General features: G+C 54.0%; 1 protein-coding gene across 1 annotated transcript in view; it reads left to right on the forward strand.

Moving 5' to 3' along the window:
* CDH22 (cadherin 22) overlaps positions 1-17,951 on the forward strand; it is a 135,589-nt gene that overhangs the window by 92,006 nt on the left and 25,632 nt on the right. Inside the window, exons 5-8 of the mRNA XM_032263705.1 lie at positions 221-388; positions 4,031-4,224; positions 6,637-6,890; positions 16,662-16,798. Of these exons, the coding sequence (XP_032119596.1) occupies positions 221-388; positions 4,031-4,224; positions 6,637-6,890; positions 16,662-16,798 (753 nt within the window). The remainder of the gene's footprint in view (positions 1-220; positions 389-4,030; positions 4,225-6,636; positions 6,891-16,661; positions 16,799-17,951) is intronic.

The following is a 17,951-nucleotide window of genomic DNA, read 5'->3' on the forward strand; positions in this document are numbered from 1 at the left end:
ATATATCCGTGTGGGCATGTGTATCTCTATCTGTGTGAGCGTGTGTGAGTGTGTGGCAGCCACTGAGCCCAGTCCCACATGGTGGCCACAATGGTGTCCTTGCACGGCCCACTCTCCTCCTGAACTTGAATTTCCCCAGGAGTCACAGGGTCTGTGGGCAGACCCACATCAGTGGGCAGCGGGTGTGGGTTGTCCTGGCCTCACCCTCCCTCATCTACAGGTGTAATCCGGACGGCTGTGCCTGACCTTGACCGCGAGAGCCAGGAGCGCTATGAGGTGGTGATCCAGGCCACAGACATGGCGGGTCAGCTGGGTGGCCTCTCGGGCTCCACTACCGTCACCATCGTGGTCACCGACGTCAACGACAACCCGCCCCGTTTCCCCCAGAGTAAGTGAGGCCTTCCCAGAGGAAGGCGCGTCTGTGTGTCTGTCTGTTAGCCCATCCAAGCCACTTGCCAACCCCAGCTTCCCTTTAGACTTCCCACCAAAAGCAGAACTCCCCCGTCTGTCTGTCTACCCAAGCCACCCAGCTATCCCCCAGCCCCCCTCCAACCATCCGTCCTACCAAGGAAGAACCCAGAGCTGTCAAATGCTCCACAGAGCCAAGTAACACGCATTACCTTCCCAGACCTCCTCTTGCTTCCTGCAGAGGGGGAGCCCCATCCATCCAGCCTTCCATCCATCCTCCAGCCCATCACTGGCCCCTACCCACTCCCCTAGCCACTTGTTGGACAATCCCATACCACTAAACTAGGCTTGCAAAGGGAAGGTACTGGGGAGAAAGGGGGCGCACAGAGATCTAGGCAGAGGCAGCTGCAGCCCCCAGGCAGAGGGAGGCCCATAGCTGTGCAGGGAAAAACTGAGTTTGAGTGACAGGCATTTCCCTCCTCCTCTGAGCCTAGGGGGCAGGACTCTGTGCTTTTGAATTAGGAGGCCTTTCCACCCTCTGCCTCTACGGGCACAGCAAGGGTTGGAGAATGTCTCCGGTCCAGCCCCCCAGCTCCCTATCAGCCCAGCCAGCCCCTCTGTGCCCGGCTCAGGCTGAGAGCCACGACAGGGAAGCCACCAAAGCTGGCAGAGACTAAATGCCATGGGGAGCTGGGCTGATTCCTATCGGGTGAGTCATTACTCGAGGTCTGCTGCTCTCGCATTAGGCTCTGCCACAGGGGACTGACCCCCGAGAGATAAGGGAATCCAATCCCTTAGCTGAGAGTGCAGCATCATCTCAGCCTAGAGCCTCAGCTCAGACACAGAGCAGAGTGGGCTGAGCTCACCAACCGGCTTCCCGGCACCAGGGAGCCTGGCACAGGAGCCAGCCCACTGACCAATCTCCCAGTCCAGCTTCACCCACTGAAGGCAGATGCTTCAAAGCCCCATGCAGATGCGTGGGATGGGTGGGATGCACCCCCACCCAGTCTTCTGCCCACTTGTGCCAGGCTCTGAATGAGCTCTGAGCTGGAAGGGGTGAGGCAGAGCAGGGAGGAGGAGGCCAGGTCCCTGGGAAGGTTGGCTTTCCTGCTCATCCTTCCTTCCTCCTTCCTTTCTTTTTCTTTCTGTCTTTCTTATCATGAACTATAACACATGAAAAGAATGTAAATATAAATGTCCAGTTCAACAAGTAATTATAAAGTAAACACTCCTGTGACCACCAGCCAGGACCCCAGAAGCCCTAAGATGCCCTTTCCTGATCAGCCTCTTCCTCAACTCCTCCATCCAGTCACCCACCACCTGCTTTTGTGATGATCATCTTTAAGTCTGTTCATCTACGCAGGCATCACCAGACATAGTCTAATTTCATCCATTTTTGAACTTTATATAAATGGGATGAATCATACAATACAAATTGTTTTTGTCTTGCTTTTTACCTCTCAAAATTATATTTATGAACTTATGTTGCTAGTAGCTATAGTTTATTCATTTTCTTTGCTGTATAGTGTTCCATAATTATCTATTCTGGTGATGGTGGACACCAGCATTATTTCCAGTTTGGGGCTATTGGGAAGGAGACTGTTTTGAACCTTGTTGCCCCTGGTCTCCAGGTCCCCATTTGCACTTGTTCTCTGTGGATATGGAGGAGTGAAACTGCTGGGCCATGGGATGTGCTTATCTTCAACTTCACCATATAAAGCCAAACTGTTTTCCCCCATGAGGAAATGCACATGTCCACTGTACTGTATCTTCACTGACTCTTGGTACTGTCAGATTCTTTGATTTGTGTTAATCTGGTGAGTGTCTACTGGTAACTCATGCTGGTTTTCATTCATACACTCACTAGTCCCTCACACATTTCATTTATGCGACAGCCTGGCATTCTGCCAGGCACTGGGAATGCCTGATGAATAAGAGATGTGGTCCTTTTCTTCCAGGAGCTCAGACCCGAGAGAGAGAATAAACAGAAAATGAGAGTAAAACGCAGTAATTCTAACAATAGGATAAGCTTGGGGAACAAGGGAGCACAGGAGCAGAGCCTGGAGGTCTGAGAACGTTCCCTGGAGGAGGTAACATTCAGTGAGACTAGAAGGCACAGCGGGAATTGGGAAGGCAAAGGCAGAGAGGAGAACAGGGAGAGGGGATGCCTGGAGGTGAGCGAGAGTGAGTTAGAGATGCAGAATCACATGAACTTCAGCAAGGCTGAGGCTAGAGATGGAGTGGGGATTTGAGGATGGGGCTGGAGAAGCCAGCAGGGGCCAGGCAGCATTCTGTAGGGCAGGCCAAGGGGCTTGCACAACTCCATCCCAAAGGCAATGGGGAGCCATGGAAGGGATTAAAGCAGGGGAGTGGCATGTTCAGCTTGTGTTTCAGAAAGTGCCCCACCCTGGCTGCTGCATGAGGGTGAATCAGAGGCAGCCACTCCACACAAGTGTTACCAAGACCTGTGGAGCGTCCAAGAGACACAGCCCTGCAGTCCCTGCTTCAGCTAGGCTGGCCCATCGCTTAGCAAGTCATCCTCACCTCGACCTCAGTTCTAGTTGGAAAGCTGCAGCCTCTATGCCATCTGATCTCTTTCCTTCTGGTTTCCCCTCTGCTCCTCCCCTCCAGCCACACAGCCATCTTGCCATTCTTCCAACATGCCAGGCACTGCACCCACCTCAGGGCCTTTGCACCTGCTTCCCCCTCTGTCTAGAATGCTCTTTCCCAAATAGCTGCTTGGCTCGCTCCTTCCCCTCCTTCTGACTTTTGCAGAAATGTTGTCTACTCTGAGACCTTTCTCCATCAGCCTATTTAAAATGGCACGACATCCTCATCAGCACTCCCGCGCCTTCCCTGCTTTATTCCTCTCCTAAGTGCCTATCACTGTTGGACATACCGTATGTTTCACTGATGTAATTGTTCAGTGTTTTTCCCTCTCTATTAAGAGGAAAGCAACAGGAGAGCTGAGGTTTTGGTCCATTCTATCGGTTGCTGTAACCACAATGCCTAGAACTGCATGATGTTTGGGGATATCATAGGTGCTCAGTGTACATATTGAAATGAAGGAAGAACCACCATTAACATCAACAGCAAAACCTGTATGAAGCCCCACCATTTTAACACAATTTATTCTATTTATTGGGTAGCTACCAAGTGCCAGGCACTGTAGTAAGCAAGTTACAGGCGTCATCATCTGAGTTAGTTGTCATAACCACACAGCTATTGGAAAGGCACCATGGTTATTCATTTCCATTTTACAGATGAGGAAGCAGAGGCTCAGGTAGGACTGACTCCAGAGCCTTAGCCTTTATCACTGTGCTCCTCTGTTCCTGTCACTGGCCAGGCAGGGAAATTGTGGCCCAAAGAACTGCAGGCATTTTCCCAAATCAACCAGGGAATAAACCCAAGGGTCAGAATTTAAAATCCTTCTCTTTGCACTGCCACCCAAACTTCTGCAGGGGACATGCCTCTCCCAGCCCCATTCCGGCCAAGCTGAGAGCCCTTTCAGGCACTGTCTTCCACAGAGGCTCACCCGGACCCTCTTGTCCCCTCCGCCACTGCTGGTAGAGGCTGGGGTAGGGTCTGCCTCCATCCCTGCTCATGGCTGTGTCCCCCACAGAGATGTACCAGTTCAGCATCCAGGAGTCAGCCCCCATCGGAACAGCCGTAGGACGTGTGAAGGCTGAGGACTCAGACGTGGGAGAGAACACGGACATGACTTACCACCTTAAGGAGGAGAGCGGCAGCGGCGGCGATGTGTTCAAGGTCACCACAGACAGCGACACTCAGGAGGCCATCATCGTAGTGCAGAAGGTGCAGCTGCCTCCAGAGGGGTAGGGGAGGCAGGCCTCAGGGATGGGAGGATCAGGGAGGCCTCTGAGCAGTCAATACCCCTACCTCGCTCCACTCAATAGATTAGTTCTCTCCAGAGGCCCAAGACCAACCTGGAGAAACACCGATGGTCTCATTCCCGTTTTGCACACCAGGCATAGAGAGGTGAAGTAACCTGTCAGAGGTTGCCTAGCTGGTTGTCAGAGCCGGGATTCCATCCGGATGGGAATCCACATTCTCAAACACTCTGATATGTGCTTCGCATCCTTGCCAGGCTCTTCACACTCCTCATTTCCTTTAATCCTCATGTTTCCCTCTGAAGCTGAGGTCACTATCCTCATTTTTACAAGTAAGAAAATAGAGGCTCAGAGAGGTAAAAGGGCTTGCCCAAGGTCACACCTGTAAGGCACACAGTAGAGATCTGAGCCCAGGTCTGGTGACTCCAAAGCTCCTTCCTTTCTCACAGTCTTCCTCGCCCACCGGCTGACCCTGGAACGAGAAACGAAAACTGCAAACTCAGCGATCCCTAGGGAGGTCAAATAAAGAAGCAAAAATCCATCTTCCAGGATTCGGTCAGGGGCTTGGCAACTTGGGGCTGCAAAGGCCATTGAGACCATCCACTCCAACCCCACTCTCCCATGGGAGGTCTGAGTCCCCTGTACTGGCCCACAGGTGGTCATAGGCTTTTGTTTGTATACCTCCGGTGACAGGACGCTCACTCTCCGCCACCGTCCAGCTCCTCTTCCTCCCATTCAGCCTGCATCTGTCTCCTTAAATCTGTGCCTATCAGCCTGAGTGCTGCCTTCCAGGACCTCTAGAAACATCTGCCCCAACAGCCCTTCTTTCACTCAGCAAGCACATAATGACCTGCTCTTTACCTGGCATTGAGGGCTTGAGGATAGAGAAAATGCCCAGTCCCTTCAGCTCCTTCCCAGAGGATAATAATGTAACAGCCACTACTTGTGATAAAGTGCTTGCCATGTGCCACGTGCCCTTCAACTACTTTCTGTGTATTAACTCATTTGATCCCTTCATCAACCCTCTGAGATGCCGTTATTGTTCATTTTATAGATGAGAAACTGACACCCCGAGAAATTCAGTAACTTTCGCAAGGTCATGCATCGAGCCTCGTTCAGTAGGGATACAGGCCTTTGGGTCCAGCTCTAGAATCTCCCTTCTGTAAGCACTAGTGGTTTTCAGTCTTTTGATCTCCATAGATGAGCCCATTTTACAGATGGAGAATTGGAGGCCCAGAGAAACCCAGCTTCACCCAGCAGCAGAATCAGGCTTCAAAGTTAGCCTGGGGACTCCAGCACAGCATTTGCACTCATCCCCTGGGCTGTGTAATCTCCCCCACCCCCAGCTCTCAGGCCCCCTCCCACTGCCTGCTCCAGCAGTGGCGCCTAGGGTGTCTGCGGAGTCAGTGATGGCTCAGGGAGCAGATTGATGACCTGGCTCCAGAGTCCATCGCTCACTCCCAGGACAGGCCACCGCCTGCCTCCCTGCATCCTGATTTCCCAGGAAACAGGCTGGAGGCAGGACACGGCTGTTTTTGCTGCTGGAGAAGTCAGGGGTGGGGGATTCTGAGATCAATGGAAGGATCATACACAGGGCAGGCACCTGCCTGTGGGTCTCCTGGAAGGTCACTCTTGCCAATCAAATTTCTCCCCCACCATGCAACTGAGGTCCCTGCAGCTCCGCCAGGGCTTTTTCTCTTTGCTATAGGCAGTGTCTTTAGAAGGCCAGAGCTAACACACAGCCTTGGAGCTCGTTCATCAGAGGGTCACCCATTAGCACCCCCCGATAAGAAGCACAGGCTCAGCGTGGATTTAGCCGGATCTCAGAGGAAAGCTCTAAGGCAGCTCGGCTTATCCGGCTCAACTCACATTAGTTGCTAACTCCTGCATACCAGGGAATCCTGGCTCTGCTAGTGACTCACTGCTTGGTGACTTGGGCAAGTTACTGAGCCTTTCTGGGCCTCGATTTCCCCATGCGTAAAATCAGATCATAAGAACACAAGCCTCTTCGGGTTGCTGTAAAGTCGAGTTAATATATTTAAAGCACTGGCACACAGTAGGTGCTTTGCATTCCTGAAATAAACTAATGAAATATGCCCACAGACTGCGCTGGGAGGCAGGGAGTTTGGGAGCCCAGTGCGTTAGCCTGGAGTGACTGTGTCCCTAGGCAAGACTGTCCTTGAGGAGCCCCAGTTTCTCCAGCATAATCGACAGGGTCGTTCTGGGCCAGTTCGACCATGCAGCCCAATCATCCCTGCTGCCCCTGCTGAGACAGCGTGTGACCTTGGGCCAGCCCCGCCTGCCTTGGCGTCCCTCGTGAAGGCCTCAGTGTCCACCAGACCCCACCCACTAACCGGCCCTCTGCTCCCTCCCCCAGCGCCTGGACTTCGAGTCCCAGCCCGTCCACACCGTGGTCCTGGAGGCCCTCAACAAGTTCGTGGACCCCCGCTTCGCCGACCTGGGCACGTTCCGCGACCAGGCGATCGTGCGCGTGGCCGTGACCGACGTGGACGAGCCCCCCGAGTTCCGGCCGCCCTCCGGCCTCCTGGAGGTGCAGGAGGACGCGCAGGTGGGCTCCCTGGTCGGCGTGGTGACGGCGCGGGACCCCGACGCCGCCAACCGGCCCGTCCGGTGAGACGCCCGCCCGGGGCCGACGCCTGCTGCCTGCTATCCCGCCATCGCCCCGCGGACAGACCGCGGGCAGATGGGAGGAGGGCTGGGGCGGGGAGGGCCGGAGGAGGGGGTTGCGTGGGGGAGGGAGGCGCAGAGAGAGGCGCGCAGGGGTGGAGAGAAACAGGCACGGAGCCAAAGGGCCAAGGAAGCAGATGTGAGAGCAGTCAGTGAGAGAGGCAGGGGAGCCAGGGCAAGGAGGGAGAGAACCAGGAGGGACAGACAGAGCGGGCACTGCTGGCTACAGCCACACTAGCTCCCTGGTCTCTTGGCTGGGCCATCCCTGTGCCCACGACTCCCCCAGTCTTCTCCTTGCACCCCTTCCCTCTGATCATCTCCCTTGGTGCTCTGCTAGGCACCTCAAACTTAAATTCAGAACTGAGTTCCTGGTCTCTCCATCAAAAGAAAAAAAAACACCAGTTTGCCTGGCATCATGTCCGTCTTGGGAGTGACAGCTCTATCCTTCCAGTTGTTCAGGTCAAAAATGCTGGAGACAGCCTTGCCCCTCTCATTGTCTCATGCCTCCCTTCAGTCCTTCAGCACATCCTGCTGTCTCTACCTTAAACATGGATCCAGAGTCTGACCTCTGCTGCCACACCTCGGTCCAGGTCACAATTTTCTCTTGCCTGGAGTATTGCAGTTACCTCCTTGCTGCTCTCTGATTCTGTCCTCACCCTTCTTTAACCTAGAATTGCAGGAGCCAGCCTGATCCTGCTCAAATGCAAACCAAAGCCTGGTCCTGCTCTGCCCAGAGCCCTCCAAAGACAGCTATCGAGCTCAAAAGAAAAGCCCAAGCCCTGACCGTGACATGCTCCGGCCGCCCTGTCGCCTCTCAGACCTCACCTCCCTCTCCTTTCAGTGCACTCGGCCGCAGCCACACGGGCCCTTGACAGCCTTGCAGACACACCAAGCTCTCCTGCACGCGGAGCCTGTGCTACAGCCAATCCCTCGGCCTAGAATGTTCTCACCCTAATATCCCCCACAACACGCATCATTCGCTCTCTCACTTCCTCTAGGTCTTTGCTCCAAAGTCACCTTTTCAGTGAGACCTTCTCTGATCGCTCTTCCTAAAATTTCAACTCCACCCCAACCCCTAGCCCTGACGCTTCCTATCCCCGTCCTCCTCTGCTGCTTCCTCATTAGCCTTCATCGCCATCTGACACCCTACCTGCTTTTCTGATGGCCTTGTTTGTCTTTCCCACTGAAGGTAAGCTGTCTGAGGGGAGGGATTTACATCTGTTTGTTCACTGCCATACCGATAGGGCCTAGCCCAGGCCTCAGCACTCCATGGACACATGCTGAATATATGGTGAATTAATGATATGTAGAAATAGATGCTGGGCGCGGTGGCTCACACCTGTAATCCTAGCACTTTGGGAGGCTGAGGTGGTGGTTCACCTGAGGTCAGGAGTTTGCGAACAGCCTGACCAACATGGTGAAACCCCGTCTCTACTAAAAATACAAAATTAGCTGGGCATGGTAGCGCCTGCCTGTACTCCCAGCTACTCTGGAGCCTGAGGCAGGAGAATCGCCTAAACCCGAAAGGCAGAAGTTGCAGTGAGTTGAGATCGCGCCATTGCGCTCTAATCTGGGCAATAAGAGTGAAACTCCGTCTGAAAATGAATAGATTAATTAAAATAAAAATAAAGACTGAGAAAAGAGGCAGAAAAACAGACTCATGGAGATGTAGAGAGACCAACAATGAGAGGAAGAGACTGCAGAGAGAGAAAATCCCATGGAAAGAGGACAGGAGGGACTGACATGGCAATGTGGAAACAGAGAAGGGAGCCTCAGGGAGGAGGCCAGACGAGGGAGGACATAGACACACACACAGGCGAGACAAAGGCAGAGCAGGGATCCCAGCTGGGTTCCCTGGAAGGGTCTGGGCGCTGCACGTGTTGGGGAGTTCCTGATGGTAGCTTAATTTGGAAGAAGCTCAGATAGAAGAGGAGGGAGGAAAGGCTATAGAAGAAACTCATCCAGAGGAGACAGCGATGGCGGGGAGTGGCCAGTGTTAGATGGATGGGAAGGAGGCATTGGGGCTCCCGGATTCATTCCCAAAACCCCTGTACCTAGTCAATGAGTAACCCCTGAGCTGACTATGAGCCTAGCTCTGTGCTGGACATCAAGGAGAGATGGGAAGAAAGTTTATTTGAGGACCTCTGCATTGTGCAACTCCAGAGGGCAACATTCACATCATTGTGTGTCTGAATGGCTCTATTAGGATTGTGCAGTGCACAGCCTGTGCAACCTTACATGGCAGCCCTAGGCGAGACACACAGATGCTATCCTGCTTAACTGTTCATGGACTCTCAGATTGGGAGATAGCCCCAGGGGTCTGGGAAGATTTCTGGAGGAGACAGGAATTGACCTGAGTTGGGTATCTGGGTATGGTATAAACATGAGAGGCACATTCCAGACAGAGGAACAGCTTGTGCAGAGGTATATAGAGGCAAAGGAGTGGTAGGTGTGCCTGGAGAAGCGCAGACTGTGATCGCTATAGGGGGCTGGGGAGATGAGGCACAAAAGTGAAGCCTCACAGGGTCTCACAGGCAGGCCGAGGACCTCGGACTCTGTCCTGAAGCCCAGAGTGCCCACGCTGCTTTCACCACACTCACTGCCAGTGCCACCCTGCCACTGCCTCTGAACTCCTTCATGCCCTTCCACCCGGGCTGGTGGCACAGTCTCTGAACATTGCCCTTGGCCTATGGCCTGGGTCCAGACCTCTCCAGAAAAGGCATTGTCACCCGTTTGTCAGGGAGCTGAGGCCAGGAATGGGGGAAGGATTCTGCGGCCTCTCCCAGGGAGATAAGAACACGGAGCGGGAGGCAAGTCCTTGGCCCCAGGTCAGTGCTCCCGTCTGCCAGCTCCCCTCCCTCCAATTCCACTCTCCACGCCCTCTCAGTCCTTTCCCTCCTCCCCGCTTTGGCTCCCTTCCCTCCTGCTTTTATCTGCACTGAAAGGGCCAACTTTGAAACCTGCTTCTCACCGTCTTTCATCTCTCTCTGCCGGCCCCTTCCCTGGGGGTCCTCAGATGTGGAGGCAGTGAGGAGCTTGAGACTGGTCCCATTTAACGCCACAGACATTTACCCAGCTCCTCCTCCGTGCCAGGTTCTGAGCCAGGCCTGGGGACACCAAGATGACTCAGCCAAGGACAGAGCTGGGGTGGAGCTCCCAGACTGTGGGATACATACATGGAAGTGAGGGGCTGAGGGAGACAGAGAAGGGGTTCTCTCTGGCCCTGTGTGCTGCCAGAGCTTGCTCTAAGGGTTCCATTCCGGCAGCACCTGTGTTCTCAGGGTCACAGGCCTAGGCAGCCACTCAGCACTGAGTAGTGTCCGGCACTGTTCTGTGCAGTGAAGAAGCAGAGATGATAAAACAGGATCCCTGCCCACGTGGAGTTTGCCTTCTGCAGGGAGACGGACAGCAAATGGTTATGTGGAATAATGGCTGAAAGCACTATCAAGAAAATAGAGTGATAGGATAAGGAGGGATCGGGGCCACAGAAGGCCGCTTTGAATTGAGTGGTCAGCAATGTGACACGTGAACTGAGATCAGAATGATGGGGAGCCATGCATGCAAAAATGTGGGAAAAGCATGCCAGGTAGAGGGAACAGCAAGTAGAATGGCCCCGAGGCAGGACTAAGCTTGGCGCATCTCTGGAAATGAAGAAATGAAATGGCATCCAGGGAGACTTTGCCTAGTGTGGTTGGCAGGGAACAGTGAGTGCCTGGAAATTACAGAAATGCAAACAGTACAGAGATTTTTTCTGAGCCTCTGCACTGGAGAGAGTAGACGGTGCCTCATGTTACTACATTTACCCTTCAGAGCGCATCGTACTCATTTGACAGATGAAGAAACTGAGGGTCAGAGAGGGAAAATGACTTCCCAAGGCCACCCAGCTCACAAGGGGAAGCACTGGGGTCTGACCCATGACTGACCACTTCCTGAATCTAGCCGTTTGCCATTTCACCCCTGCTTCCTGCTCTCCTTGTGATTGGTGCAGTACCCAGACTTGCGCAGTGCCCTCCCCTGTGCACCGGCCACCAAGATGAGTCGGACAGGGGCCGGTGGGAAGCCTGGGCTGCTGTGTGAGCAAATACAGTGACAGATCCAGGTCCAAGTAAGCCTGAGCTGAGGCAGGGGCTTGAGGAGCTCCAAGAAGGGGTGAGTAGTTTATGCACCAGGAAGAGGAGGGACAGCAGTTTGCCCAAAGGGGCCTCTGCAGGGGGACAAAGAGGACAAGGCTTGGAACGAGGAGAGTGTGCTCCAGGCTGGCGTGATGGGGAGGGGAGGTGGCAGGGACAGGATCGTGAAGCCAGGAGGTTAAGTCTGGGAGCAGGGAGATTAGCGGGATGAGCTCATGATAGGCACAAGGGGGCACTTGGAGACAGGCAGCGAAAGACCTTGAATGCCACCTGAAGAAGCGGGACTTTCTCCTGTAGGCAGTGGGACTTTATCCTGAAGGCTTTAGGAGGGAGGAAAGTGCTCAGATGGGTCCACCTCTCGATTAGGCAGGTTTGCACATAGACTGGCCATTTATCAGCCCAGCCATGTTCCTACCTAGCCCTGTCGTGAGTCTCCTTTGAACATAAAAAACAGCTAGTCCACACTACAGCAGAGGAAGGGAGCACCGCATTTCTCCACGCAGCAGCCCGCAGTGCAGTGCAGCAGAAATTGCAAGGGCTTTGGAATCAGAGAAGACCTGGATTCAAATCCCAGCTCAGTTGGAGAGTTTTGAGCAAGCCAATGCACCCGCTCTGAGCCTTGGTTTCCCCATCTCTAAAATAGGCATCATAATAGTATGTGCCTCATTCATACGTATTAAATGTCTACCACGTACCGAGTTCTGTGCCTGGTGCGCTCAGGGTTGGAAGAAGGATTAAGGGCTTAGCACATAGCAGGCCCTCAGGAAATAGTCATTACCATTTTTCTTGGTGGTCTGCACACCCGTCTTTTTCCCTTTCATTCTGCAGCCAGTATTAACCACATACAATTTTCCAGGCATCGTGTGTGTGCTTTTGAGTATGCGCCTAAAGGGAGTGGGGGGGAAAGAGTCACAGATAGGGTGGAGTGAGCAGAAAGGAATCCCTTGGTTGGGACAGTGGAGCAGGAAACAGGCTGCTTTGTTTTTGAAGAGGATTTTCCCACTACACCCCAACACACACACACACACACACACACACACACACACACACACACACACGAGCAGCTTGGGTGGCAGCCGCACCATTTAGCCGCCTGCGTGTATGTTCATGTGCCCACACACAGGCATACCAGAAAGCCTGTATGTGCATAAGCCTGCAGCCTTCCCAATTTATTATGCCTGTGTGCATTATAGATGCACATATTTATGTAGAGGAAAACCACATATGCCCCCCAACCAGGAAGCAGCACCCGCCCCATTTTCTCCACCCTAACCTTGACAACAGCAACATTTTGTGCTGTTGCTAACACATGGAAATGCCAGCAGGTGTACCTGGTTGGCTCCTTAAGAGAATGCTCTTAACCTCTGGCTCTGAACAGACGTGGGAGCTTGGCTCTGCCACTAACTATCTGTGTGGCCCAGGGCAAGGCACCTGGCTTCTCTGAGCCTCGGTTTCCTCCTGTATAAAATGAGTGACGATGGCATCTGGGAGGATTTGAAGAGCTCCTGACACAAAGTCTTGCTCAACAAATAAAAGCAAGAGCTGATTTATACACCAAGCACCGTCTTAAGTGCTATGGGTAGTCACTGGTCTACACCTCACAACCAGCCTGTGAGGTAGGTATGACTATCTCCATTTTTAAGAGGAGGAAACTGAAGAACAGAGAGATTAGGTGACTTGCTCAAGGTCACACAGTTAGGTTTCAAACCTAGGCAGATGGGCACCAGATTCCACCCCTAAGCACCCTTCCCAGGCCTCCCTTGCACGTGTGGGTGCACACACACACGAGCTGCCACAAACTCATATTCTCTCCCTGATCCCCTTGCTGCTCTTCAGGTCATTGTCACCAAATGAGAAGCAGGACTGCAAAATTTCAACAGAACCTTCTAGACTCACAGCTGCCTTCTGTCCTTCTCAGACTACTGTGTCCCTGCGGGGTGCCCTCCCTGCCCCCAGACATGCAAGCCACACACTGGGCTTGGAGGACTCCTGTGTACCCCCCCCATCTCTGAATAATAATTAGAGTGACAATAGTTCCCATTCATGGGGTAATTTTCCTGGAACTCAGCTAAGCACCTGACATGCGTTTCATTCTCCCCACAATTTACAAGGTAGGATTATCATCTCTATTGTGCTGGAAATTAAAGATGGAAGTGACTTGCTGGGGGTAATGCAGACCTGGCTCCAGACCCAGGGCTGAGCTTGTCTCTTGAGCCTCTGCTCAACTATCAGCAAACTCTCACACACACAGGCACGCCACTCACCTCTTCACCCACAACACAGACCAAACACACAGCCCATGCGAGTACTCCACGTGAGCTGCACAAGCTTCGCCCCCACCTCACCCCCCACCCCCACATATGCCTGGCCACAGTCCCTGCCATACACTGCTTCCTCCCACCCCTCCCTCCCACTCACTCTGTGGCTCCCTGAGCTGGAACAAAAACACCTGGGTTCAGCCAGCCGCACTGACCCCCAGCCCCAAGTCTTTAGCTGGTTAATGGCGGGTCCCCGCTGCCCCCGCCCTATGGCCTTGGGAACAGCTGCCTCCACTTAGATTCCAGCCCCTCCTTTCCTCTCAAGGAAGGAACAAAAGAGAAAAACAGGGAAAAGGAGGAGGAGAAGGAGGAAGAGGAGGAGGAGGAGCAGCAGCAGCATGGAGGGAGGAGGGAGGAGAGAGCTCTGAGCCAACAAGGGAGGAGAAACAAGAAGGCGGTTGGCATCCTCCCATAAGCCCGGCCTCTCGCCCAGCCCAGACCAGGGACCAGGAGCCCAGGCTGAGTCATGTCTCTGATCCTCTCGGGGCCTCTATCCTCCCACCTGTAGAATGGGAGGAGGTCTCCAAGGCTCCTTCCAGCTGAACTGACGCTCAGGAGCCTCCTTCAACCTCCCTTGGACTCAGGTATCTGATGGGGCCAAGCTGGGGCGAAGGGGGCCTGAAGCTCCATGGATCGAGGCTTTGACTGGTTCAACTCTGGATGGGCCGTGGGTCAGGCTAAAAAGAACTCTGGTAGAGAATCCCCAATCTGGTTTCAAATTTCAGTTCTGCGACAGAGTCGCTGTGTACCCTTGAGCAGGGCACTGGCATCACTAGCCCATGTCACCTTTTATAAATAAGAAACAGGCCCCCTTTTGATACTTCCTGGTCTAGGACACGTGGCTGGACAAGCAGAAGGCTGGCTGGAATTCACCCCCACTTCCTCACGTCAGCCTGGTATCATTGTGCATGACACAACCTGCACAACCACACCTGGCAGCTCTAAGCTTGGCAAGTTTCCTCTCTGAGCCTCAGTGTTTCCATCTACAAAATGGGGGAGATCACATCAGCCTCATAAGATGCCTGGCAGAGACCTCTGCTATCTCACTTGCCACTTTACCCCCAGGGTCTAGCACAGACCAGCACAGAGAAGGCACTCAAGTAATGTTTAGGGCATAACGGAACGAATGGAGGGCTGGCTTGGGGAAAAGCAGTCTCCAAACTGTTGAGTGTGTGCTAGAGAGGAATTATAATCATGGGTCTGAACCTCCCCACGTACTTTCACCCAGGTCAGCGGGACTCAAGGTGGCCAGGGGCAAGAAGGATATGGGTTTAGCAGCTGAGGAACAGGATGGAGCATTAAACTGGCGGTTTGGGGGATTGGCTTATAATTCCCACTATACCCATAGGCTGTAAGTCTGCCATAGGCATTCACCTCCGGGACAGTAAACATGAAAAGCCTAAGAGCTGTCCTGTATGCCCCACCCCTCCTCTAACACTCCAATGTGGGGTGAGTAGCAGTCACCCCCTTTTTCAGGTGAGCAAACAGAAAGGGACTTGCCCAAGGTCACACAGGAAGAATCAGTGGCAGAGGACTCAAACCCAGCTCTGACTGCTTTCAGATCCACACAGTCCCACTGGGTGTCAATATCCCCATTTCAGAGATGGGGAGTTGAGGCCCAGAGAGGTTTGGCAATGCAGCCAATGCCTCACTGAGGGTCATCTCAGGGCTCTGGGCCCCCAGCAAGCAATGCTTCTGGGATCCTCACCTCCCCACTCCGGGAGACTGCAAAAGGGCCCCTTTCCTCCTGCCTGTGGGAGGGGCCTGGTGGCTGCGCAGGGGCCCCTCCTTACCAGGCTGCTTTGTCGTGGCGCACAATGAGCGCTTGCTTGGCATTCGAGGCCTTTGTCCGTGCGCAGCCTCTCGGCGCCCCCACCAGCCTTATCAGCTTGGGGAAGCGGCGGCCGAAGCTGGCGGGGCCTCTCTGGGCCGCCGCCGTCTGAGACATGTGTTGGACACGGGCCTTTAAGGCCTGGAGCCGCCACACAAAGGCCCGGGAAGAAGGCGGAACAAAGGGCTTTTTCACGCGGCAACTGAAAAGCTGCAGATTAGCTCGCGCGTGCTGGGAGGAGCCGGCGGCCGTGCCCCCAGGCCCCCTCCCACGGCACTCACCCAGCGCGTGTCCCTGGGCTGGTGCCTCCATGCCGTGGCCTCCAGAGGAGCCACCTAACGCCACAACTGACCCCCTCTCACCTGCTCAGAATTCCCCATTGGCTCCTCTGGACACACCAACGGCGTGATATGCCCGTGCGCTGTGGCGGCGAATTCTTCCCCACTTCCCAGTTCGAGCCATTTTGCAGTGTTTGCCATTCCTGGGATAATTCTCAGCCGGCGCGCCTTTGCCCCTTCTGTTTCCCCTGTCCACAATGCCATCCCCACTCCTGGCCTCTGCCTTCAAGCTCAATTCCAGGGGCATCTCTTAGGGAAGGATGAGAATCAGCCTAGCACAGTGGTTCACGCCTGTAACGCCAACACTTTGGGAAGCTGAGGCGGGTGGATCACTTGAGCTCAGGAGTTCGAGACCAATCTGGGCAACATAGCGAAACCCTATTTCTGCAAACACACACACACACACACACACACACACACACACACACATTAGCCAGGCGTGGTGGCACGCACCTGCAGTCCCAGATACTCGGGAGGCTCAGCGAGTCAAGGAGGATCGCTTGAGTCCAGGAGATCCAGGCTGCAATGAGCCATGATGGCGCCATTGCACTCCAGCCCGGGGAACAGAGTGAGACCCTGGCTAAAGAAAGGAGAGACAGAAAGAGAGACAGAGAGAGAGAGGAGAGAAGAAAGGAAGAAAGAAAGAAAAGAGAAAGAGAGAGAGGGAGGAAAAAAGGAAGACAGGAAGAGAGAAAGAGAGGGAAGGAAGGAAGGAAGGAAGGAAGGAAGGAAGGAAGGAAGGAAGGAAGAAAGGAAGGAAGGAAAGAAAGAAAAGATCAGTGAGTCTAACACTGTGCTAGGCACTTTGCCAGCTTCCAGCCCTCACGACAACAGTGGGTACAAATTATTCGCTCCCTTCCAACTGAGGAAACTGAGGTTCAGAAAGGTTAAGGGCTACCCATGGTCACAGCAGCTACCTGTGCAACTGGGATACAAACCCAATCGCTTCCCTCTCCTCCTCGGTCGCAAGGGGTTTCTCTGCCCCTTGTGTGTGTCCCAGGCAGGCGGTCCCTCTCTTGGAGTAAGGTGGGGGGACGGGGCAAGGGCTCCATTTGACACAGGGGCACCTTCAATCAGCCCCGCCCTGTCCCCCGCAGGTACGCCATTGACCGCGAATCAGATTTGGACCAGATCTTCGATATCGATGCCGACACTGGCGCCATCGTGACTGGCAAGGGGCTGGACCGCGAAACGGCCGGCTGGCACAACATCACGGTGCTGGCCATGGAGGCGGGTGAGCTGGGGCCGCGCCTCCTCCAAAGGCAAATATGGGGCGAAGGAGCAAAAGCTGAGGGGAGAGGCCAAGGGCTGGGGAGCAGAGCCTGTCATTCAAAGGGCTTCGCTGTCATTCAAAGCCCATGAGGGAGGGGCCAAAGGTTGGGGGCGGGGCAAAGAGAAAGAAACTAGACAAAGATCCCACAGGGGTGAAGGTGGGAACAAAAGCTGACGGGTGCGGGTGTGAGCAAAGATCCCGCGGGGTTTCAAGTCAAGGGGGTAGGGCTGTTCTCAAGCTAGGCTTTCTTATCATTTGTTGAGCACCTGCTATATGCCAAGCCCTGTTTTAGGGGCTGGAGATCCAGCCTTGCACAAGACAAAAAAAACGCCTATCCTCATAGGGAGAACAAAACTATCAACAGAGAAAGCACGGACATAGCATGTCAGGTGATGTTCAGTGCTAAGAAGAAACAAGGAGAGAAGGAAGCTGAGAAAAGGAACTGGGAGGAGGAGGGGCATTGCTTCTCTTAGGGGAACATCTAAGAGATGAGGAAAAGACATTTCAACAAAGACCTCAGAAGGGGAGGGAGTCATGCTGACATCTAAACGAAGAGCATCCCAAACAGGGGGAGCAAAGGCAAAGGCCAGTGCAAAGGCCCTGCGGTGTAATTTGCCAAGCATGTTGGAGGAACAGCAAAGAGGCCAGTGTGGATGATGAGGGGCAGCGCGGTCAGCCAGAGCCACTGGAGGGCCTCTGGACTTTACTCCAAATGAAGTTGGAGTCATTGGAGGGGTTTGGGGACAGGAGGGATGTTCTCAGACAGGGTACCTCTGGTAGCTGCATTGAGAGGAGCCTGGAGCCTGAGAGGGAAGCTGGGGCTTAGCTAGAAGCTGAAAGCAATTGTTCTGGAGAGATAGGACCATGGCCTGGCCCAGGGCAGTAGCTTCAGAGGAGGGGAGGAAGAGGTGAGAAGTGGCTGGCTTTGGGACACAGGCTGAAGACAGAGCCACTGGGACCTGCTCATGGGCTGATGTGCTGGGGAGGGATGGAGAGGGGTCAAGGATGACTCCAAGGTGCTCGGCCTGAGTTTCTGGAAGAATAGGTGTGCGTGTGTGTGTGTGTGTGTGTGTGTGTGTGTGTCACTGTCACTTTGCTGCAGCTAGGGAGAAAT

Source organism: Sapajus apella, unplaced genomic scaffold (genome assembly GCF_009761245.1).
Source record: "Sapajus apella isolate SASKATOON/1434 unplaced genomic scaffold, GSC_monkey_1.0 scaffold137, whole genome shotgun sequence".
Lineage (NCBI taxonomy): Eukaryota > Metazoa > Chordata > Mammalia > Primates > Cebidae > Sapajus > Sapajus apella.